Source organism: Suricata suricatta, chromosome 13 (genome assembly GCF_006229205.1).
Source record: "Suricata suricatta isolate VVHF042 chromosome 13, meerkat_22Aug2017_6uvM2_HiC, whole genome shotgun sequence".
Classification (NCBI taxonomy): Eukaryota; Metazoa; Chordata; class Mammalia; order Carnivora; family Herpestidae; genus Suricata; species Suricata suricatta.
This window is the reverse complement of record NC_043712.1, coordinates 11,285,915-11,309,277: the sequence shown is the minus strand read 5'-3', so window position 1 is coordinate 11,309,277 and position 23,363 is coordinate 11,285,915. Positions and strand designations below refer to the sequence as shown.

The window sequence follows — 23,363 nt, the reverse complement described above, 5'->3', positions numbered from 1 at the left end:
CCTGCCTAAGGTGAAATAGAACTGTGGCCCATTGATTGCTTCATGGGGAATTGTTATTTCAGACTTAAAGTGAATGTACAAGACTTCAGACTAACCTGTAGAAAAGACACTACCGAGACCAGATAGTAGTGCCTTGAAATTTATGTAATCCTAACCGTGTGCTCTTTGGAGAAACAGAAAACTCTTTGGCATTTAGGAGTATTTGGTTTGGAGGATATTTTTATTTAAGAGCTGAAAGGAGTATTAGTTTGAACTTCATTCTCTGCTCAGATCATAGGACTTTAGGCTCTATGATTGTAGTGGCTTTGTCAGTCTTGTTTCTTAATCTCTTCACAGAATTCTGTGTGTGTGTGTGTGTGTCTACACCTAGTGATTTCATCCGTACAGTAATCACATGAAGTCACTTTACAGGCACGTATACTGATGCGTAGAGAATTGAAGAAAACTCCCAAAGGGTATAAAGTTAGTAAGTGATGGAGGTGCGGTTAGATCCCAGGAATTTCAGACTCTAAAGTCAATGCTTACCATCACTGTGCCATGCTGTAAATGAGGGAGTGAATGAATGGGACAGGAGCCACTCGTATTGCTCCATTTTTGGTGATATTTTCATGTAATGGTGGGTGAGTTCAGTCTTTGTCAGTTTAGCAAAACTGTAGCGAAGTAGCCAAGTACAGTTTTCCTTATGACTAAACCAGGCTATAGATTTATTTCTGTGCTTGTTTCCTACCTTTTAAATTGGATTTCATGAGGAAACTTCTGAGTGAGTGCTCATTTTCTCTGCAGTGAACTCTAAATTTTGCTGGTTATCACAAGGGTAGCACTGCCCACTACCTTATTTTATTTTAATAAGCTGGTCTCCCTGGGTTCTTATCTGTGTTTGGGTTCTCTGCGACTAATTTACTTCTTGCATTTTAGAAAAATACTCTGATGGTAGAACCAGAATGCCAAATTCTATTCAGTAATCTTTCATGGAATTTAAGCCTGAAGTCTGTGAACAAATTAAATAAAAAGGCTCAGAAATTAAATAGAATGTTGATTTGTTTCAAGTGGTTACAAGTGCGGCTTAGAGTCCCACAGACCTTGGCTTTCATCCTTGCTGTGCCTCTGCTGTGTGACCTAAGGTCGCTTAACACGGCAGGGTTGTAGAGAGGGAAATCAGATGATGCCTTTAAAGTAGCTGCTGCTCTTCTGACAACGGTCGTCACCACCTTCACCATCATTACCACCACCACTACCACTACCACCATCACAACACCACCATCACCACCACACCAGCATCACCACTGCCACCGCCAACATCACCATCACCACTGCGCCGCCACTACCACCACCACCACCACCACCACACCACACCACCACCACCATCACCCTGGTGCTCATTTGGCCCGCCCTGATTTGACCTCCTCCACTCCGGTGTCTACTTTCCTTAAGCCAGTTCACATCAGCAGACATTTATAAAGTTTCTTATGTGCTCACAACTGCTCAGTGTTGAACATGCTACAGAGATGGATGAGAAACAGGAGTCACTCCAGATTCGTGTTCCTGTGCTGCTGTTGCCACCTGCCAGGCTGGCTGCGTCCTGGCTCTAGACGAATCACTGTCCCTAACTAGGTCTTGATTCCTCATCAAGTGAAATGAGCTGATAATTCCCGCTGTGCCCATCTCAAGTAGTTGTTTTGGGGATTAAATAAAATAGTAGGTGTAGAGGTATCTTGTTATCTTGAAAGTCCTATGTAAATCTCACAGTTTTTTATCAGTAACTAAAAAGTGCAGACTCCGCCTCAAGCATCCTAACAAAGGACGATGGACTTATGTCAGATTTCTTTATTAAGCAGTGAAGACTTTGGGGTCACGACCTCCTCAGTATACCGGACCTCTTCGCACCCACCCACTCCCCCATACAACATACTTCATCCCTGCCATGTAGAGCTACTAATATTCAACCTCCCATCTTTCCTGCACTTATGACTCCAGCCCGGTGGGGATTCTGACCTTGCAACAGTTTTTTTAAACTAAACTTGGAAATCGGCTCCTGTTTCCTATCCACAGCCTATTTCTTGTTCTTACGTGTTAGATGGGTTTTAAGTGGCTCATTGCTTGCAACACATGTTCAGAGGGTAACTCTGTCTCTGATTCAAGATAAGAATGTAGATTTTTTTTAAGTTTATTTTTGTGTGAGAGAGAGAATGAGTAGGGGAGGGGCAGAGCAGGAGAGAGAATCCCAAGCAGGCTTCAGGCTCTCAGCTCAGAGCCTGATGTGGGTCTCTATCTCACAAACCATGAGATCATGACCTGAGCTGAAACCAAGAGTTGGACACTTAAAGGAGCCACCCACGCCCCCCTGAATGAAGATACTAATAATAACATGCAGTATCTACCCTTTTTATTAAAAAGACCTCATGTGTTGGGCACTCTCCTGAGCTCCTGATATCCTTTATACCATGCAGTCCTCCTAACAGTGGTCCTCATAAAAACTGTTGGAGTTTTCTCACATGAGGAACCTGAGGCTGAGATAAGGCAGTTCACCCTCCATGACAGAGTAAGCCAGTGGCGAAACTAGGGCTCCAGCCTGCGTCTGTCCACCTACAAAGCCCAAACTCACAGTGTCAGGCTCTCCCACCTCCCCCCTACCCGTGTCCACAGCCACTCTCCTGCTTTCTCCCGCAGATCAGTACCAGCTCTCCTGGGACAGCGAGCACATGTTTTAAGAGAGCATCATCCATTTCCTATGACAGATAATGACTAGTGACCCAGTCACTAGTTGGGATTAAATATGTACTTCTTTCAGGTTCTCACACTGGCATGATCTAAGTCTCCACCTTCTCTCTGATTCAGGGTTTCTTAACCTGGGACTGTGGGTGGCTCAGGGAGCTCATGAGTCTTCAGAAATGGCATGCAGAATGCTTTATTGCTGTTGTAGGATGAGGGCAGGGCCAGCTTCTGTGTTGTTTTATGGCGATAGTGCTTTTTGGATCCATGGCTTTCAGGAGACTGTCAAAGTAGTACTGTCTCCAACAGTATTGAGAAGCCGTGCACAACTTGCAGTGGGATACAAAATCAGTCTTACCTAAATTACAAATGTAGTCTTATCGCAGATTAGAGTGTCCCCTGACCCCCAAAAGTACATTTTAAACAACAAATTTCAAAATTAAGCTTCTTTGAGGGCAAAAATACCTCTGTGTGTGAAACTGTGGTTTCCATAGCCTTCTGATAGGAGTCCACTAATAGTAGGTGTGATTCAGAGCTCTGGGGCAGATTCCATTAGCTCCCCTGCTTTTTCAATTTAATTAGATGCTGTGGTATAAGAGACAGATAAAATGAACCTTAGACTTTAAGAATGGGGACTATGTCTGTTCATTGAGTATTTTCATGCTTGCTGTGTACCTTGGCATTAGGAATTTTACAGTAAATAAGAGTCCCTGCCCTTGTGGAGCCTGCATATTGTGTCCTGTGTACATCTTTGTATCACTAGTGCCTCACAAGGAACACTGCACACGGCAGTGCTCAACTGTTGGATTAAAAAAAATGTCCTGCTGCATCCTTATTAGTTTAAAAGGAAAGTCATTGACTCTCATTTGTTCAGCATTTGATTATCGAGTCCCAGTTATGTTCCAGGCATTGAGCTAGGTACCGGAGATACAGGGTAAGCAAAACAAGACATGGTCTGTTTCCCAGTGGGAAGAGAGACAACCAAGTAAGCATATAAATTAATAATTGTGAACTTAGGTACCATGGAAGAATTGACTTGATGTTGTGAGAATATATAATAAAGACCTGGCCTGATACGGGAAGAAGGTGCCAGGGAAGGGGTCAGTCAAGAAGTGATGTTAGAGCTCTGGTCTGGAAGGTGGATAGGAGTAATCCAGGTGTGGGGCCATCCAGGCAGGGGGGCCAGGCCTGCACAGTGTTCACTTCGCTTGCCGTTTTCATTTAGAAGAAAGGTTGGTGAAAAAAAAGGGAGGTCCTCATTAGTTTTGCAAGCATTTTTGGGCACTCTCTTTGTGCCTGGACAGGGACAACGATGAGTGAGACAGTTCCGGCCTAAAGAAGGCACTGACAACAGGACAGACAGGCTGAGAAGTGCTGGTCTCTCCTGGATGCAGCCTAATAAGGAGGCTGGAATTGGTGATTTTGCTGCTGGTACCTGTTGGTTGCCCATTCGGGGATCAAGCATCTGCGTTTTCATGGGGTCCATTCCTGAGAGGCAGCCTAAACTAGTTGGCTCTGGTATATAGCCGCACATGCTGCAGAAGTCAGGATCGGCTGTGAACCTGTTATGAGCAGTATTGGTTTTATTTATCTTTTTGTTTGTGGTGGGAGTGAGGGGAAGGTGGGGAAGTGGGGGTGGAGATCAGAAACAAGTGAGGAGGAGAAATAGGGGAGCAGGCCAGAGCAGGTGAAGTCAGAACTCTGGACCTGCGAGGAGGATGGTGGAACTCTGTTTATGTCCAGTCCTGAGGGGTGACCCCCGATGACTGATTGAGAAGCACAGGTGGGACAGTCATCTAGAGAAATAAGCGAGAGCTCTGTGTTAGAGAAACCCAGAATAATTATGAGAATTCTTTTTAAGCAGCATTTATTTTGTTTACTTAATTACAAAAATAAATCATGCTCAAGGCAGAAAAGTTGCAAAATGTGGGAATTACATAAAGAAATGCCTGGATCCTATTGGGAAAATGTCAAAACCAAATGAGTTAGCATGTGTTAAAGGTTCTAACATCTGTCAGGAACTCAGTGTACAGTAACTGCTGTTCCAGTGCTGAGGCAGAATCAGCCCTTCCGCTCTGAGAATGAGACATTTATCACAAGGGGTAAGGAAATGTAGAAGAAATGATTTTGTAATTAGTCTTTTATAATGTATGTTTATGGGGGAAACAGCTCTTCCTTAACCCAGAATGAGAATGAAAAGTTGAAGAATCCAGAAGATTTGTGAGAAAGTTTTGCAGGATTTGATGTCAACTCTTTTTTTTTTTTTTTAATAAAAGTACTAGGTGGAGCTTCACACCCACTGTCCTCCCTTGTCATTTACCCAGACTGACGGCAAAGAACACGGGGAGGAAGTGTTTGCTGCCCACAAGCCTCATTTCTTTTCTCTTTCTCTACTATTGATCTGTTAAGGTTGCTTATAAATTTACTGATCACACAGGTGTTTTATTGAGGTGCTTTCTTTGTGAATCACTTATGTACACAAAACATTTACCCCAGCATCGGCCTTAAACCGCAGAAGATCTGGCTTTAAAGTGTCACTCTCCAGCTTGTGGTCTCACCCCAAGTGTTTAATGGGCATCTTTCTAGACTGCAGCCAGTGCACAGTGTTATGTTCCTGGCTGCCTTCCCGTAGGCAAGAGCCAGACTCCAGGAGTAAGTTCTGATTGGGGCAGACCTGTAAACGTCCAAGAGGGGCAGGATCCATAGAACGCATGGTAGGAAGCACCCAGGCAGCTCACATAAGATGTGAGGGGACTCATGGAACAGGATTTGGAGATGCTGCACACTGGGGCCGCCCCACTCCCTTCCTAGGGCTCCATTTCTTTGTCTAGAAAATAAGGACATTAGATGAGACTAGCTCCGAGGTCCCCAATTCCTGGGGCTAAGAGTGATTTGTGAGCCAGCAGTGCTGTGCTGATTATTGAAGCTTTGGGAAGGAATGAGAGTTCGCTTAAATTGCACGTATTTATTTTAGCCCTTCACTATTTCTTGTATTTCAGTCTTTAAAAGTGTAATTTTAAAAATACCACAGGGAATGGGTTAGTGTTTTAGAGGAAGGAGTCAAACAGAAGTGTAAGAGTTGCATCTTGAAAGGATGCCCTTGGTTATGTTTAGATTGAAGAAAAAGGCCCAGCCTATAAGAGGGGAGGGGACCTGTTTAGGTAGAAGGAGAACCAAGAAAATAGAGAAAAGATTGTCTGGAGGGAAGAGGCCATTGGTCACGTTAAAGATTGAAAGGCAGGAACTTTGAAGTCTAATTGGGGAGAATTAGGACCCAGTGGATGGAGTGATAAACCACTAGTGACCTTCAAGAGAGTACTTTTTATAGAGCAGTCAGAACAAAAGCTTGATTTAGAGAGATTAAAGAGCCCATGAAGCAATGGAAGTGAAATGTATACACCTGTGGTTTGCTGTGGCTGGTAAGAAGGAGGAGAGAGAGGACAGAAGTTTTATGGGATAAAAGAGCAGCTAAGTAGAGCGGTCAGCAGAATGGTGTTTTTAAGGGCAGAGAGAATCGTGTCTATTTGAAAGCAGCTCAGGAGGAGCTAGTCGAGAGGAAAAGTGATAGGTGGGAGGATTGTAAGGTGAGCTCAGCTTGGACTTTGCTTGGAGTTTAGCTGCCTGGGCTCAAATCCCCTATCTGCCAGTCCCTAACTGAGTGACCTTGGTCAAGTTATGTAACCTCCTTGTCTGTCAGTTCACCTGCCTATGAAATGAGGATGATAATACCATGTCTTGTAGAGGTGTCCCGAGGTCACAGATCGAAAGCACCTTGTGTTAGTGCTGGTGTGTGCAAAGTAAAATGGTGGAGGAGGAAAGCGATGATTAGGAACAGGACCCAGAACTCAGGTAGGAAGGGTCCTCATAGGGTATTCATTCTAATACTGTTAGAAAAATCTTAGGAAGCAGTTATCCCCCACAGAACCGTAGACACTAGTGAAAGAGCAAGAAATCTGTGTCCTGGGCTTATACCCCAGGGCAGTGATTCACTCCACAAATAGGAAACACCACTCCCCAAGTGACCAGAGAGGCTCAGGTCAGCAGAGGTCTTGGTCTTCAGTGCAGGCCCTGGGACACCCACCATTTTCTGATACTTTTTAATTTGTGCTGTGGTTTATCCTACAGATTAGTCAGAAGAAGTTGAAAAAATATGAAAAAGAATATCACACCATGCGGGAACAGCAGGCCCAACAAGAAGACCCTATCGAGCGATTTGAGGTTGGTTTGCTTATGGCCCGGCAGTGTGAAGACCTTTCAGCTTTCCCTTGCATATGATTGTGCCTGTAACTAGCTCTGTTGAGTTCTTTTTAAAATTCAGTTCCACTCTTTCTAAGTTCAAGTTTCAGTCTGAATTTGCAAATGAGAAAGTATGATCTGTTGTGCTCTAAACCAGCTGCCTAGGTTGTCACAGTTCAGTGGACGTTTGTCACAATTAATTAGAAGGAGCTGCTTGACAGGGTCACTGGAACCAGTTAGGTATTTCTCACTGGAGACAGAAAAGAAGAAATTGTTGGTTGCCAGCACGTTAGGACCAGCCACTCCTCCCATGATTTCCTAAGGACTCAGAAGTGAGTTTTGAGGGTTAGCCCTGAGAAATTGTCATTTCCATCAGATCTACACATGTTGCATAACTGGTTTCTCTCTACATTACAGCGAGAGAACCGGCGTCTACAAGAAGCTAACATGAGGTTGGAACAGGAAAATGATGACTTAGCCCACGAGCTGGTGACCAGCAAGATTGCGCTGCGCAAGGACCTGGATAACGTGAGTCTTACTTGGCAGAGGGATGGAGTCTGCTGAAACTCTTGGCTTCTGCCCTCATCGAGTGCAGTCCCTGAATGGTACTATTTGTTGTCCTGGCGCATCCCCTACAGAGGGTCTCTCTTGTGATACCACTTGTCTTGTCACTGTTCCTTCCCTCCTTCCCTTCAGGGGTTTTCAGTTAAGCCCTCTTCCCCCATTCTTGTCAAATGGCCAGCCCTCAAAGTCCTTTCCCATCATTGTTTGAGGAGACACCTTGTGACCAATTCGTACTCCCTCACAATTGACAGTAGCATGTAATCCTTATAATTTACTTCCTTTCCCTAAGAGATTCTGTTATCCTGCATGTTAGGTGCTTGTTGAATAAGCATTGCTGATAGTTACAAGGTTCAGTGCCTCGGCAGCTTGCAATTTCACCAGTAATTTCAGTTGGCAGATGTTCTTTCTTTGCTTTTCCTAATCTTAAAGTTCATGATGATGGCTTTCCTGGCAGGGTATTTGTCCGTTTTCTATATTACAAGCCTTCCTTTGAACAAGTTCAGTCTTTCATCCGTTGTTTAGGTCAGAAGTTGGCAAAATGTTTCTGTGAAGGAACGGGTAGTAAATACTTCAGGCTTTGTGGGCCGTATGGTCTCTGTTGCAACATCGAACTCTGCCACTGGCACAGAAGTAGTCGTAGACAGTAAGTTAAGAGTGAGCATGGCTGTGTTCCAATAAAACTTTATTTACAAGAATAGGTGGCAGGCTGGATTTGGCACATGGACCGTAGTTTGCCAACATCTGACTCAGATTTTCTCATCAGGCTCCTAAGATTACTGTTCTGTTCATTGGTTTCTTGAGGTTCTGGAGATAGGCTCAGGCTGTTGAGGGTTCACAGGGGACTTACATGATATGTTGAACCCCATAAGATCTATGAACTTCACAGGGTCCTTGACATCTACCAAATATTATCTTCTGTTTTTCTTTGGAAGTCCATGCTTCCGTTAGTTTCTCAAGGTGGCTTACACGTGAGATGAGAGCGAGATGGCAGTATCTGCTGGGTTTATTCTCTCTAGAAACAGAATAATGGAGTGAACATTTTTGGACAGACTTGTATTCTAATAGCAGTTACTCTCCTTCCAAATAGAGTAAAATGTGTGAAGGTGGAACAATCGTGTGTTTCAGGGGACAGTGAGAACGCCAGGACTTGGTGTAGTGGGAAAACGCCACCAAACACAGTCAGCCGCAGGCAGTGTTAGCGCCTCTGCTGCACAAAACTACACGGAACCAGGAAGGCTCCTTTTTCTAGTTCTTGCAGGGAGGCAGTTTCAAGGTCATTAGCCCTCAGTAATCAGAACCTAGAGCTCTGCCTTTTGGTCTACCACTGTCTGGCCATCAGGTTCGGGTCCCCTCCCTATGGTGCAGATTCCCGGCATGCCCTCTGTTCTTTGCAGGAACACAATAGAATCATCCCCTCCCTGTTCAGGCCTTTCTGCCAAGTGCATGGAGAGAGCTGGGTTGCACTGAGCAGGAACTGCTGAAGCAGGGCCACAGCGCACACCTGCGGTGGCTCCACAGCAGCTGGAGAGCCTGCCGAAAGAAGGTGAAAAAGACCGAAGAAGTCGGGTCCTGGGTAGGAGCTCTGTGTTCTAGAAAGGAATGATAGGAAGAGGCGACTTAAGCTAAGATCCAGGTGGAGGTGTACTTGGGGCTGCTGCATTCTCACTGGACAGGCCCAGTAATCACCCTGGTGTGCCCCTGTTTAAGGTGGCTCGCAGACTTCTTATGTTCTTGAAACCTGCCCCTAAAAGCTGTTTTATCCTTTAACATTCCTGATACCAACGTGAGACATAGTAGAAATAATACGAATTCCTGATATCTATGACAGGCACTGTGACCAGCACTTTGCTCACTTCTAATAGCTCATAATCATGCCTCAGCTTTGTGAGGAAGTTCAGCAGCCCCATTTATGGATGAGGACTTTTTAAAATAATCATAAAACTTGAGACTCAGAGAGATGGAGGTGCCCCAGAGGAAGCAGAGCCAGGAACCTAACCCAGGCCCATCGAATTGGAATGCCCCCACTCTTTTCTACAATGCCACAGTCTCCAAAATAAAGCTGGAAAAGAGATACACCTGGGTGGCTCAGTCAGTTAAGTATCTGACTCTTGATATCGAATCAGGTCTTGGTCTTACCATTTGTGGGGTCGGATTCTGTGCTGACATTGCAGAGCCTGCTTAGGATTCCCTCCTTCCCTTCTTCCTCCTTCTCTCCTCTCACTCCCCCTCAGAATAAATAAACTTAAAAAAAAAAAAAAAAGGTAAATAAGGAGCAAGAAGCTACAATTCGATGTCATTAACTCTATCGAAACCATAGATAGTGACACCTTAACAGCAGACCTTTTTTTGAGCACTTAATGAGTTCTAGGCATTGCCCTAAGTGCTTTTTACCTACTATCTTACCAGATCCTGAAAACAACCCAGGTTATGTCAGGGATGAAGTGTGCCCCCCATTTTACTGTTGAGGACCTGAGGCAAAAGAGGTAAACTGTCTGACATGGATCACACTGTCCGTCAGTGGCAGAGCGCTGAGATTGGAACCCAGAGGGCCTGACGTCCGAGCTCACACTCCTTAGTTGGCTCAGAGGAGCAAGGGCCCTGCTGCCCTCCGGTCTCAGGAACATCAGACTGTGGTCCCATCCTGTAGTGTCAGCCGTCTCCACTATGAAGAGAGACCTTCCCCACGAGTCTGTCTTCGCCCTTCTTTTGAATCATCTCTGAAAACCAGCTGAGGCTCTGAAGTGAAAGGGAGGACTGTGGTGTTCTCTCGCCCCTTTTTTTTGTTTTTGGCCTTCAGGTACTTAGGTTTTTGAAGGAAGTTCATTATGTTTAGCTTTTCCCTTTTTGCATCCTAGAGTAAAATTCTGGTATGTGACTTAGCAGTTTCCAGAACACTCTTTCCAGTTGATGTTTTTTATGTCACTTTTATTGTTCCTCATCTGTCACTTACGTTAACGTGGAAATTATTAGTTGCTGGATCCCTAGGTGACCTCAGCCATACTTTCTCCTCTGTGACACAGGAGTAATGCCCAGATCTAAGGCATTGCACAAGGCAGCTGGCACAGGGCCAACAGGACCACACCTGAACCCCCGCTGGCACACTTACAGTCTGCACTGAGTGCAGTGTCAGAACAAGGGAAGCATTCCGGAGCCCTCCTGCTGAGATTTGAGTTCTGGCTGCACTGCACACTAGACCTGTGACCTTGAGCAGCTTGCAAACCTTGCCCGAATGAATTATTTTGGCCTCTTTATCAAAAACCAGTTGTATGTATGGGTTTCCTCCCTTCCATCCCTGCTCCATTGGTCTGTGTACCCCCTTACGCTAACACTACGGTCTTCGTTCATGTAGCTTTACGTTCTGAAAAACAGGTCATGGGGGTCCTCTTTGTTGTTGTTCTTAAAAAACAGTTTGGCCCTTCTGTCATTTGCATTTCTACATAAGTAAGAAACTCACTTTGTCAACTTCTAGAAATAAAAGCCTTTTGGGATTTTGAGTTGCATTGAACCTATAGATCAGCTTGAGGAGAATTATCATCTAAATAATAATTGAACCTTCCAATCCATGCATAGGTTATAATTTTCACTTATTTGGGTCTTTTTCAATTTCAGCAAGACTTGCACGTTTTTAAACTCATTGTAAAGGATACTGTTTTCTTAAGTGCATTTTCCAGTTGTTTCTTGCTTAGTCTCTAGAAATAAAACCGATTAGGGGCACCACTGAGGCTCAGTTGGTAAGCGTCCAACTTCAGCTCAGGTCACGATCTCATGGTTCATGAGTTCAAGCCCCACATTGGGCTCACTGCTGTCCGCCTGTCACTGCACAGCCCGCTTCAGATCCTCTGTCACCCTCTCTCTGCCCCTCTCCTGCTTGTGCTCCCCCCCAAAATAAGTAAATCTTTTAAAATTTTAAAATAGAAATAAAACTGATTACATGACCTTCTTCTATTCTGTGACCTGGCTGAATTTGCTTATGATTCTAATAACTTTTTTGTTTATTATTTAAGATTTTCCACATACACAATCATTTCCTCTCAGAATACAGTTTATTTCCTTTTGAGTCTTTAGGCCTTTTCCTTGCCTTCCTGCACCAACCAGCATCTTCAGGACAGTGTTGAATGGGAGACGGGGCTTCTTTGCCTTGTCCCACGTGTCACCTGTAGGTTTTTCAGAGATCAGGTTGAGGAAGTTCTCCTTTCTTCCTATTTGCTGAGTTTTTGTCATGAATGGGTGTCGAGTTTTGTTAGATATTCTTCCTGCATCTGTTAAGATGATTATTTACTATTTCTCCTAATTCTGTAAAAATGGTGACATAATTTGATTTTTTTAATGTAAACCAACCTTGCATTCCAAGGAAACTTGGGGATTCCTTTTTTTCTTAAGATTTTTTGTTTTGTTTTTTTTCTTTTATAGGTTATTGTCAAGTTGGTTTCCATATAACACACAGTGCTCATCCCCACATGTGCCCTCCTCCATGCCCATCACCCCCCTTCTCTTCTCCCCCTCCCCCATCAGCCCTCAGTTTGTCCTCAGTATTCAAGAGTCTCTCATGGTTTGCCTCCCTCCCTCTCCCCAATTCTTTTTCCCCTGCCCCTCCCCCATGGTCCTCTGTTAAGTTTCTCCTGTTCCACTTATAAGTAGAAACATATGGTATCTGTCCTTCTCTGTCTGACTTATTTCATGTAGCATAACACCCTTGAGTTCCATCCATGTTGCTACAAATGGCCAGATTTCATTCTTTCTCATTGCCATGTAGTACTCCATTGTATATATAAACCACATCTTCTTGATCCATCCCTCAGTTGATGGACATTTAGACTCTTTCCATGATTTGGCTGTTGAAAGTGCTATGAACATTGGGGTTCTGTATCTCTTGGATAAATCCCTAGCAGTGCTATTGCTAGGTCATAGGGGAGTTCTTTGTTAATTTTTTGAGGAACTTCCACACTGTTTTCCAGAGTTTGCATTCCCACCAACAGTGTAGGAGGGTGTTCGTTTCTCCACATCCTTGGCGGCATCTATATTTTCCTGATTTGTTCACTTCAGCCTCTCTGACTGGCATCAGTTTGTATCAGTGTGGTTTTGATTTGTATTTCCCTGATGATGAGTGACGCTGAGCATCGTTTCATGTGTCTGTTGGCCATCTGGATGTCCTCTTTGGAGAAGTGTCTGTTCAGGTCTTCTGCCCATTTCTTCACTGAATTATTGTTTTTCGGGTGTGGAGTTTGGGGAGTTCCTTATAGATCTTGGATATTAGCCCTTTATCCAATATGTCATTTGCAACTATCTTTTCCCATTCCATTGGTTGCCTATTAGTTTTATTGATTGTTTCCTTGGCTGTGCAGAAGCTTTTTATATTGATGAGGTCCCAATAGTTCATATTTGCTCGATTCCCTTGCCTTTGGGGATGTGTCAAGTAGGAAATTGCTGCGGTTGAGGCCAAGGAGGTTGTTTCCTGCTTTCTTCTCTAGGGTTTTGACAGTTTCCTATCTCACATTCAGGTCATTCATCCATTTTGAGTTTATTTTTGTGTACGGTGTAAGAAAGTGGTCTAGTTTCATTCTTTTGCATGTTGCTGTCCAGTTCTCCCAGTACCATTTGTTAGAGTCTATCTTTTTTCCATTGGATACTCTTTCCTGCTTTGTCAAAGATTAATTGGCCATACGTTTGTGGGTCCAGTTCTGGGTTCTCTGTTCTATTTCGTTGATCTGTGTGGCTGTTTTTGCGCCAATACCATACTGTCTTGATTCGAGCTTTGTAGTAGAGACTAAAATCTAGGATTGTGATGCCTCCAGTTTTGGTTTTCTTCTTCAATATTACTTTGGCTATTCAGGGTCTTTTGTGGTTCCATACGAATTTTAGGATTATTTGTCCTAGCTTTGAGAAGAATGCTGGTGCAGTTCTGATTGGGATTGCATTGGATGTGTAGATTGCTTTGGGTAATAATGACATTTTAACAATATTTATTCTTCCAATTCATGAGCATGGAATATTTTTCCATTTCTTTGTGTCATCTTCAGTTCCCGTCATAAGTTTCCTGTAGTTTCCATTGTACAGATCTTTTACATCTTTGGTTAGGTTTATTCCTAGGTATTTTATGGTTTTCTGTGCAATTGTGAATGGGATCAGTTTGATTTCTCTTTCTGTTGCTTCATTATTTGTGTATAAAAATGCAGCCGATTCCTATATGTTGATTTTGTACCCAGGGACTTTGCTGAATTCAACACTATGATAGATTGTGTTTTTATTTTCATTCAGTTGTTCTTTTTTCTTTGACCTGTGAATTGATTGGTATTGTGTTGTTTAATTTGTAACTATTAGCAATTTTTCCCAGAAATTTTTCCATAGTTAATTTTTTTAATTTAATTCACCTGTGATTGGAGTATATATCCTATCTCATTTTACTCCTTTAAAAATGTATTTATGCTTTTAGGGGCCTACCTTTTGCTCTGTGTGGGTGCCTGTCCCACATGCACTTGGAAAATGTGTGTGTTCCTTTGTTGTGGGTACAGTGTTCTACAAATGTCACTTTGCTCAAATTGAGTGTTGTTAAAATCTTCCATAAACTTACTGGCTTTCCCTCTACTTGTTCCAATCACTTACTGAGAGAACAGTGAGGAAGTCTCTAATTGTGCATTTATTTCTCCTTTCAGTTACGTCAGCTTTTATTTCCTGTAATTTGAATTTATGCGTACTTTTTAGATTCTTAGTGTACTCAGTGGAGTGACTCCCTTATTATGAAATGCCACTTTTTTATCTCTGGTAATACTCTGAAATCTGCTCTGTTTTATATTAATATAGTCACTCCAACTTTCATTGTATTGCATGGTACATCCTCTTCCATCCTTTAGCTACAACATATCTGTGTCTTTATATTTCAAATGGTCTTTTGTAGTCAGCTTATAGTTGGGTCGTGCTTATTTTATGCAGCCTGATAATCCCCTCCTTTTAACTGGAATATTTAGGCCAGTTACATTTAATGTAACTATTTATATGGTAGATTAAGTCTACCATCTTGTTATTAGCTATTCATTGCATTTGCTTTTTATTTCTTTTCTTTCTCCTTTTCTGCCTTCCTTGGTTTAATTGGGTATTTTCATGATTTTGTTTGTTTCCTCTATTACCTTATTAGCTATGCCAGAGCTTTCTTATTTCCAGACCTCGGCCTCACAGCTTCTAGCCACCTCAGCATCTCTGGCCCCTTAACTCTGCCTCCTTGATGTTTTGAAATAGCTGTTTGGAACCCTTCACCCTATTTCTTGTCCAGAATGTGCCTCTAGGTAAAAATCCAGGGTGGTAGTAGGATTCATCTTGTTTTCTTTCTCCCAGGAATCACAGTTCTGCATTTATTGTTTTCAATGTCTGAAAACAGTAGTTTCATATGTTTCATCCAGTTTTTTGTTTACAGTGGGTGAGTAAATCTGGTCCTTTTTAGTCCTTTGTGACCAGAGTGGAAGTCCAGATTTGTGTTTATTCTCTCTAGAGCGTCCCTCTTCTGTGCTTACGCAGACGGAGTGGAAGGAGTGTGGGATGCTGCTCAGGCCAGGCCATTCGTTTCTGTGCACCCCCCTTTCACACAGTGTTGAGAGTCAGCTCTTGGCCTAATGGCACAAACACTGGGCTTAATGTAATGTCACCTGGTTGTAGATTGAAGCTCTGCTACATGTGGTGTGAGAACTTGGAGGAGTCACTTCGCCACTTGCTTTTTTAATAAACTGGGAAGCTAGGGTGTGCAGGGAAGACTTGACTTCAGAGACCCAGTTTGTAACCTGGGTGTTTCACACTTCTTAGAATCAGTACCGTGATAGTGATGATGAGTAACTCAGAACGTACACATGTGCTGCAGGCCCCAAATTGTGCTCAGAAGATAATAGCTGAGTCCAAGGGAGAGAAAAGAGAGGTAATAGGTTGCTCTACAGATTGAAGTAAAACAAATCTTTAACAGGACTTGACTCTCTTTACTAGTTATTTCCTCTCTTGTTTGATTCTCATTTCCCTTTTGATTGCTTCTTGGGTTTGAGCTGTAGAAGATGACAAGCCACTCACCAGAATGGACGGGCCTTCACTCTTAGACCCCACTTAATTGCACGCATGTGCAGTTTGCCTGTAATTAATGGCTTTTTGAGATTGCATTATCTTGCCATTCTCAGTTCTCCATGTAAGGCCCCAGCCCTGCGGATCCTGATCCCCTCAGAGAAGATACATCAGAGGAGGTGATGTGGTGGAAAGTGCGGGGGCTCCATGACACCTCTTTAACTAGGTGACATCAGAAATGCTGTTTAATTCGGAGAGTCCACCATCCATCCGTTGTTAAGAAGGAGGCTGGTATGTAACAAGCCAGCAGAGACCCTCGTGTATCTAGTGCTCTGGAACTAGGAGCTTCAGCCCTCTGACATGCTCCTTCTTCACTTGTCCTTGGAATGTCTGGTGTCAGGGACTCCTGTATCTGACATAGAAGTATCATTTTCACTTAGACCCACAGATCTACCCACCAGACCACTGCACTTTCAAAAAACACTGGGGTAGAGGGTGGCCATTTCAGATAATTAAAAGAGAGTGCTAGGAGGGTGGTAGCCCCCTTTCTTGAGTGATGAGAATGAGGTGCAGAACTTATTTGATGAAGCAGAGGAAATACTCGAGTCCTGAGGGAAACCAGGATCTGTCACTACTATTTGAAATAATGACAGCTACCTTTTAATGAGTGTTTATGGTGTTTGAGGTGTGGTGCAGAGTCCTTTCTATGCTTTATCCCTCAGATGACGAGCCTGAAGCTCAGAATGATTCTCAGTGACTTATCCAATTGGCCCATGGTCCAGGAATGATGGGAGTTGAGCCCAGGCTATCTGATGCCAAAGGCTGAGCTCCTAACCGCTGTCGTGCACAATGTCTGTGCAGGAGACTGGGCCAGGCACTTGTGCGTGAGTCTAGTCTCTGTGTGACTGCGGGCATATTATTTCCCCTCTCTGGATCATTTTCCCGGTCACAGTAAAATGGACTGGGCTGGCCAATTCAGACCCCGTCCGGTTCTCGATTCTTGTGTGACAGCATCCCTTACATGTTTCAGGCTGAAGAGAAGGCAGATGCACTCAATAAGGAGCTGCTTATGACCAAACAGAAGTTGATTGATGCAGAAGAAGAGAAAAGACGGCTGGAAGATGAGTCTGCTCAGGTAAGGGAGCTCGGCTCCCCCACATGCCTGTGTCTTGTAAGTGCTGGAGAGTCGTGAGTCCAGCTGGCAGCTTCCTGCTGCCACGGGGAACCCGCAGACAGCTGGCTTCGCTTTCTCTCCAGAGGCTTTTTAAATTTACTGTGTAAAGCATAATGGTCGTTAATAATTAGAGCGTAGCAGGAGACAGTGGGGCAAAGCCCATCCTTTTTTGGGGCAGGAGAAATTGCTGTGTGTCAGCATCTGAGTGTGACAGAGAAGAGTTCTTGTAGCATTTCTGCAGAAGGGAAGCAGCCATCACATGATGTCTAGCTCTTCCCCTACCTGTCAGTCCATTGGCATCCCCCCCAAGAGCAAACGCTGCAAGGTCTGTCCGGAGCCGACTCTGCACACTCACGGTGGGCACAGACCCGCAGCCATAGGAAGAGCTTTGGATGCCTCACACCATGTAGGAGGTGCCCCCACGGTTCTCTGTACTACTCACGCTCTCTAGTCTCTGTCAGGGCTGCCTGAGTGAGAGAGGACAAGGCGTTCTCTTCATCGTGAGGAAGGAGCCGTTCTTCGATGAGCTCGAGTCTGTCTGGTTTATGCTGGGTCCTCAGCTCAGGTTCGCGCACCGGCAGGGGGAGCCTTAGCCAGAGCCCCACTCTGAAATGGGGTTTGATCTTTTTCTGGAAGTGTTTTGACTGGTCTCTCCCTCACCAGGCAGGTGAAACTGAGCGCTTCCTGAGTAGGTCAGGTACTTTTTGGAAAGCCCAGATCTAAGCACTTAGTGCCAGAACTTTATATTTCCTTTAAGACATTCATTTTTCCTTCTTTTTAATATGTGCAGTTAAAAGAAATGTGTCGTCGGGAACTTGACAAAGCAGAATCTGAGATTAAGAAAAACAGTTCTATCATTGGTGACTACAAGCAGGTGAGTGAGTGAGTGCCCTGTTGGTGGGCCACATGCTCTGGAAGCCCTGGATAAGCATGTCCGCTCCACACGCTGTGCTTCCCGGCTCTGCCACCTGCACTGATGGGTCACTGCACTTCCCTGGGCAAGTGACCACACTGATTCTTAACAGTAAAATAAGAGAAATGATCACTGTCTCAGAGAACTGTCCAAGGATTCCGTAAGATCATGCCTGTAGAGAGCCTGGCACCATGCCCGCCCCCCCCCCCGCCTCCGCCGATAAGTAGGCATTTAATAAATGAAAGCCACACTATGTTCTTATGGCCTTGTGTTCCCCTGTGCTCATAGGGTGTAGAACCACTTCTCTGCCTGGCTGGTTGGGTTTTAAGAACATAACTGAATTGGTCTTGTTCTTTCCTAAACTTGGATCTCGTGCTGGCTCATGAGTCTGTCAAGTGTTTGTCAACCTTTGGCCATGGAGTGGGGCACTGATGGGTTCCTGGAGTCCTAAGCCCACGGATGCGGAGGTGGCCCAGCCAAAGGAGCCTCTGCGCCTCCTCTGACTCCTCCGCCTGGCGTGGAAGAACTGTCTTCTTCCACTCGGCACCGTCCGGCCTGCCCCGCAGGCCTCGCCCCAAACCCAGGCCGTGCAGGTGATGGCACTGCTCAAGAGATCGTCTCATTCTGTTTGTTTCTTTAGATTTGTTCTCAGTTGAGTGAAAGATTGGAGAAGCAGCAGACAGCTAATAAAGTGGAAATTGAGAAAATCCGGGTGAGTTTTCCTTTACCAAAGAGATTGTATACAACCTACTTCATTTTCTGCTTTGTTCAGCACATCAGATTTTGGGAGAGGGTAGTTTGATTTCACTCTGATGTCACAAGTGAGAGAAGCCAGCGAATGCCCTGCTAGATTCCTGTCACAGCCTGGCGGACAGCTGACATGCGCCGGTCTCCTCAGAAGGGGGTACAGAGGGGACCCAAAGATCTGGTTTTGGTCTCAAAATACAATTGGCCTTTTCCTTATAAATCCATTTAACATCGTTAGCAACTATACAAAAAACAGAAGTGACCCAGGACTTCCGACTGTCGTCAGTGCAGCAGGTGAGCACTGCAGGGCACAGAGTGAGTCCTGCCCGCAGCGGGCTTCACCTGCAGTGGGGGGTGCGCAGACCAGGACCCCAAGGTGTCACCTGTCATTCCCTGTGTTCTGTACGCTGGGGACACTCCCCCTCTGAGCTCAATTCCTGCTGCTACACTGGATCCCAAAACAACAAAGACTTTTAACTTTTTTTAATGTTTTTGTTTTGTTGCCAGTTTGGGAGCTTTTATAACTTGGTGCTTGCTTTCTTCATGCTGTGCCTGTGTGAGAGCGCTTAGCACACTTTTCTGAGATGAGTAGTTTACCAAAAGATGCTTTTCTAACATACTTACACACGTGTGGACAAGAAGGTGGGAGGGTTCTGTGCTCACGGCCTCGCACACACAGGAGCGGTGAACCCGGAGCGGAGGCACCTGGCATCTGTCCTGAGTAGTGTGTAAACCGCAGTGTCTGTTTCTTCAATATAATTTATTATCTGAGCCTAAAACTGCTAATGCTCATTGCAGAAAATTTGGAAAATGTAAGAAAACAAACCCTTGTAATTGTATTTACCCACACATAACCACTACTAACCTTCACCATTATTAACACTTCAGTGTATGTTCTTGCAGGTTCTGTGTTTATTTCAACATACGAAAACCTCTTCAGTCCAAGATACTCATTTTTTCCCACGTTTACATCTGTGAAATTCGGACATGGTTTGTAACTGAGGTCTTTCTAAAGCAGTTTAATCGGCAGAGTTTTCTTAGAGGAACATGAGATGGGTCTCTCCCAGGCAGGGCGGTCATACTTTGATGCAGTGTGGTAAATATTTACAACCATGCTTTACAGCTATTTCTGTGTCCTGGTTCACCCAGCATTTAACCATTGCACCATGCTGTGAAAACTTCCTCAGAGACTTTCTAGAGGCTACATACATACTCTCTAGTATAAATACAGCACAGTCTGTGTCTTCTCTGCCACAGCGGTTGGATAGTTTATACCCCCCCCCGCCCCATCTTTTTTTCCATCTCAAATTCTGCAGTGAGAATCTTTGTACATGAATCTTTATCTACCCACTGTGTCTTCATCTTTTTTTTAACCGAGGTTCCTAGAAGTGAGTTGACCAGACCAAGGTAGAAGGATATTTTTATTTTTATTGCTTTTAGTGTATGATCCCTACCACATGGCTTGTGCAGTAGGGCATCTGCCAAAGAGAACGTAGTTTTTCAGAAGCTGTAATGCTCAACCAAGAAGCCACCGCTTGGCTCCCCAAAAAGGAGATGCCCACACCCTCCTGTAGGACTGGTTTCTCTTCTTTGCCTTTTCACATCTGACCTTCAATTTCAGCAAAAAGTGGATGACTGTGAGCGCTGCCGGGAATTTTTCAACAAGGAAGGTCGCGTAAAGGGCCTGAGCTCGGCCAAGGAAGTTTTAGATGAGGACACAGATGAGGAGAAGGAGACACTCAAGAATCAGCTGAGGGAGATGGAGCTGGAGCTGGCACAGACCAAGCTGCAGCTGGTGGAAGCCGAGTGTAAGATCCAGGTAACGGCCATGGCCCAGGGCCTGCCCTTGTGGGCTGGAAACTCCAGCCATGATCTTTATGGCTTAGGTTTTTCCCCCCCCCCCCTTTTAAATTTTGACCATAATCCCTATGGGCAGAAGCCCATTACTTACAATTTACCAGTGGATGTCTAATTAGTATTTGAACTGTCATAAGAATTGGACTTTATCATAAAGAGAATTGTCCTCCAAACTCTGTGATCTTGGGTTAATACTGAACCTCTCTACAAAGTCTTTATGTGCAGATGGAGATGATCAGGGCCCCTATCTGATAGTTTGTTTTGAAGACTAAATAAGATAATGCCCAGAAAGGGCTCTTAGCACAGTGTCCCAGCTAACTAGCTTTGTGACTGAACATGAGACCTGATTTGTCTGAGCCTCCATTTCCGGTGAAGGAAGTGGGCTTGCTTAGGTCATCTTTCCACTGCATGGCCAGTACAATACAGAGCACAGAGAGGGCCCTAAGCACTGTGCGTGGAAGGGACCAAGTTCAGGACTAAAGCTTAGGGCCTGGTCTCCCAGATTGCACACATTCACTGGGCATCTGCTCTTTGCCAGGCCCTGTTCTAGGTGCTGGGGTTGCAAAGCTAAGACATGGCTTATGTGACTGTCCAGGACAATCAGGAAAAGCACCACCAAGGCAGCAGTATGCGAGCTGTGGTCAAAGAATGAACAAGGGTTGCAGCTGCAGAAGAGAGAGAACAGTGAGCATTCCTGGTGGAGGGAACGGCGTGCTGAGCAGCAGAGGGAGGAGAGGGCCTGCCCAGTGAGGAGTGCCAGGGAGGCAGGGGTGGAAGTGGGCGCTGAGCTGGCAGACAGTCTCTGGGTCCAGATTATGAAACATCTCAAGTGTCTTGCTAGGGAGTCTAGACTTTAACGTCTTTGCTGGAAATTAATGACATGGTCATTGAACCAGAGCATTAGCTCTGTCTGCCTGATGTGCAATAGGTGGACAAGAGAGGGAGGTGCACAGGTAGGTTGAGTAAGTAGACTAGGCAAGAAATGAAGAGGTCTTAACTACGGAAGATCCCCGAACTTCTAGGGATTCCAGATCCTCCTCTGCCAGGTGGAGACTGGGGGAATTTCTAGAGGCATCTCAAGAAGAAATAGCCTGAATTCTTGCCTTGGCTCAGCTCTTGGGAGGCACCATCCCTGACCCTGGAGCCCAGCACGCTCATGTACGTTGTTCCTCTTGCAGGACTTGGAGCACCATTTAGGCCTTGCCCTAAACGAGGTCCAGGCTGCCAAGAAGACGTGGTTTAACCGAACCCTGAGCTCCATAAAGACAGCAACGGGGGTTCAAGGGAAAGAGACTTGCTGAGTGAAGCAGCTGCCTCCAGACACCTTCAGAAAACACGACACCTTTTGTTGCCTTCTTTGGCCAGATGTGTGATTCTGTGACATGTCCCAGGACCAGAATGTACCTATGTCAGATCCATAGCAGCGTGTTGGTAGGTCATTGGGCCAGAGCTCCTGCAGCAGGCAGCCTCTGGGGTGAGGCTCTCCTAACTACTGATGCTAACAGGCCTGCTGGCTGCGTGACGCTCTGGACGCGCTCTGGGAAACCATCCTCCTGAGCTCCCAGGCCGCCTCCTGGTGTGGCCGCCGCCTCACCCAGCCCGAGGGCTGAGCTGACATCATCAGAGTTTGGGGATCCTTCAGGCTTTGGGTTTTTTTCTAAACCTTTAATCTTTTTTTTTTTAATACACATATTATATATATTGTGGGGGAGGGGGACAGGGGTCAGTAACACAAATAATTCTTATCTACTTCGTGCCAGCATAGGGTCCTCCAGGTAGATGCGGAGAAGCACTTTGTTTTAAATAGGAGGGTTTCCTGGTTGTAGTTGAAGCCACCTAGTTTTGTTAAAGAACACAATGCACAGGTTTTGGGTTTGGCATTATTCACGTTTCTGATCAATTCTATGCAACTCTTGTAGTTCCTGTTGTTTTTTAGTGTTAGCTGCCAAAACCTCACAGGGCTGGGCTGGGTGACTTTACAGACCGTGAGACAGGAGTAATCATAACGTGGACAAATCTTATTTTGCTTCATGTGTCGTGTGTGTGTGTGTGTGTATGTATGTGTATATATATATATATATATAAATACCTTTCCCAATACGCCCAGCTGACAGTGTTTAAATCCCAGACTGAGACTGATCTGCTCAACCTAATTATGTGGATATTTGGGCACTTAATGTCACTCCATGCTGGGCTCACTCTCCTCCCCTGCCCTCATGAGAGCTGGGAAGTGCCCCAGCACTTCAAGGTCCCTAGTGCTTTTGCACAACAGGTCGTACAGGTGAGAACACTGCACTGTGTGTGTGTGTGTGTGTGTGTATGCGTGCGCTGGCAGACACGTGTGCGGGATGCACATGCCCAGGCCCCGTCCTGCTGACCTGTGTCCCTCCCTGGCTGCCTGGGCCCCTGGGCCCTCCCCCGAGTGTGGCTGGGTGCAGACCTCGCTGTTCAGATGGGCTTCGAGGTTGTCACTTAAAAACTACAGAACGGAGGTTTTAGCACCTTTAAAAAACTAAATAACCTAGCCTTTTAATTTATATAGTGATGTGCTGACGGGCTGGTGCCGACTGGGTCTCCGCATGCAGGGAGCAGGGAGCAGGTCTGAGAGGCACTGGTTTGTGTGTAAAGATTCTTGGGTTTTGTATCTCTTTTCCTGCGGGCTGTACTAACGCTTGCTGAGGGCACTGTGACAAGGGAGGTACCGACGGCAGCCCCCCCCCCCCAACCACACCCTCCACCGCTTCCTGTCCTCCTTGTTCAGTTACCGACACAGCTGTAAGCCCATCTAAAACTAGGTGCGTGGACATTGTGCTAGGGTAGTTCCAGTGTGTCAACTTTATGAACTGAAATATAAACCAGTAAAATTGTATTACTATTTCTTTTGTTGGTTTTATTTTAACAGCATATTCATTAAATATTTTGGTACAAAGAGCATCGCTTGTAGAAACCGGCTTCATCATTATGTGCTCCTGCCCCTTTCCCTGCTCCCTCCACCAGGCAGGTGCTGTGGGGACAGGCTTGCTGGCAGCACAGGCATCACCCTCCGCGTGCTTCCGGGCGGGGCCGCTAGTCAAGTGTCAGAGGGTTAAGCAAGACCTACAGGAGGTGAAAGTGTCTCACCAGGCAAGAGAC

The 23,363-nt window shown here is 45.2% G+C and overlaps 1 protein-coding gene across 7 annotated transcripts in view; it reads left to right on the top strand.

Annotated features, from left to right (window-relative positions):
• RABGAP1 (RAB GTPase activating protein 1) overlaps window positions 1-23,163 on the top strand; it is a 164,097-nt gene extending 140,934 nt beyond the window's left edge. For 6 of the 7 annotated variants that reach the window (XM_029920012.1, XM_029920015.1, XM_029920017.1 and 3 more), the window contains 7 exons: window positions 6,835-6,927; window positions 7,363-7,473; window positions 16,571-16,675; window positions 17,505-17,588; window positions 18,268-18,339; window positions 19,996-20,193; window positions 21,410-23,163. In XM_029920012.1, coding sequence (XP_029775872.1) covers window positions 6,835-6,927; window positions 7,363-7,473; window positions 16,571-16,675; window positions 17,505-17,588; window positions 18,268-18,339; window positions 19,996-20,193; window positions 21,410-21,532 — 786 coding nt within the window. In that variant the 3' untranslated portion in view covers window positions 21,533-23,163. Of the gene's footprint in view, window positions 1-6,834; window positions 6,928-7,362; window positions 7,474-16,570; window positions 16,676-17,504; window positions 17,589-18,267; window positions 18,340-19,995; window positions 20,194-21,409 lie in introns of those variants that run through there. The other variant, XR_003901839.1, reaches the window with a different exon arrangement.
• Window positions 23,164-23,363: the final 200 nt, after the last annotated feature.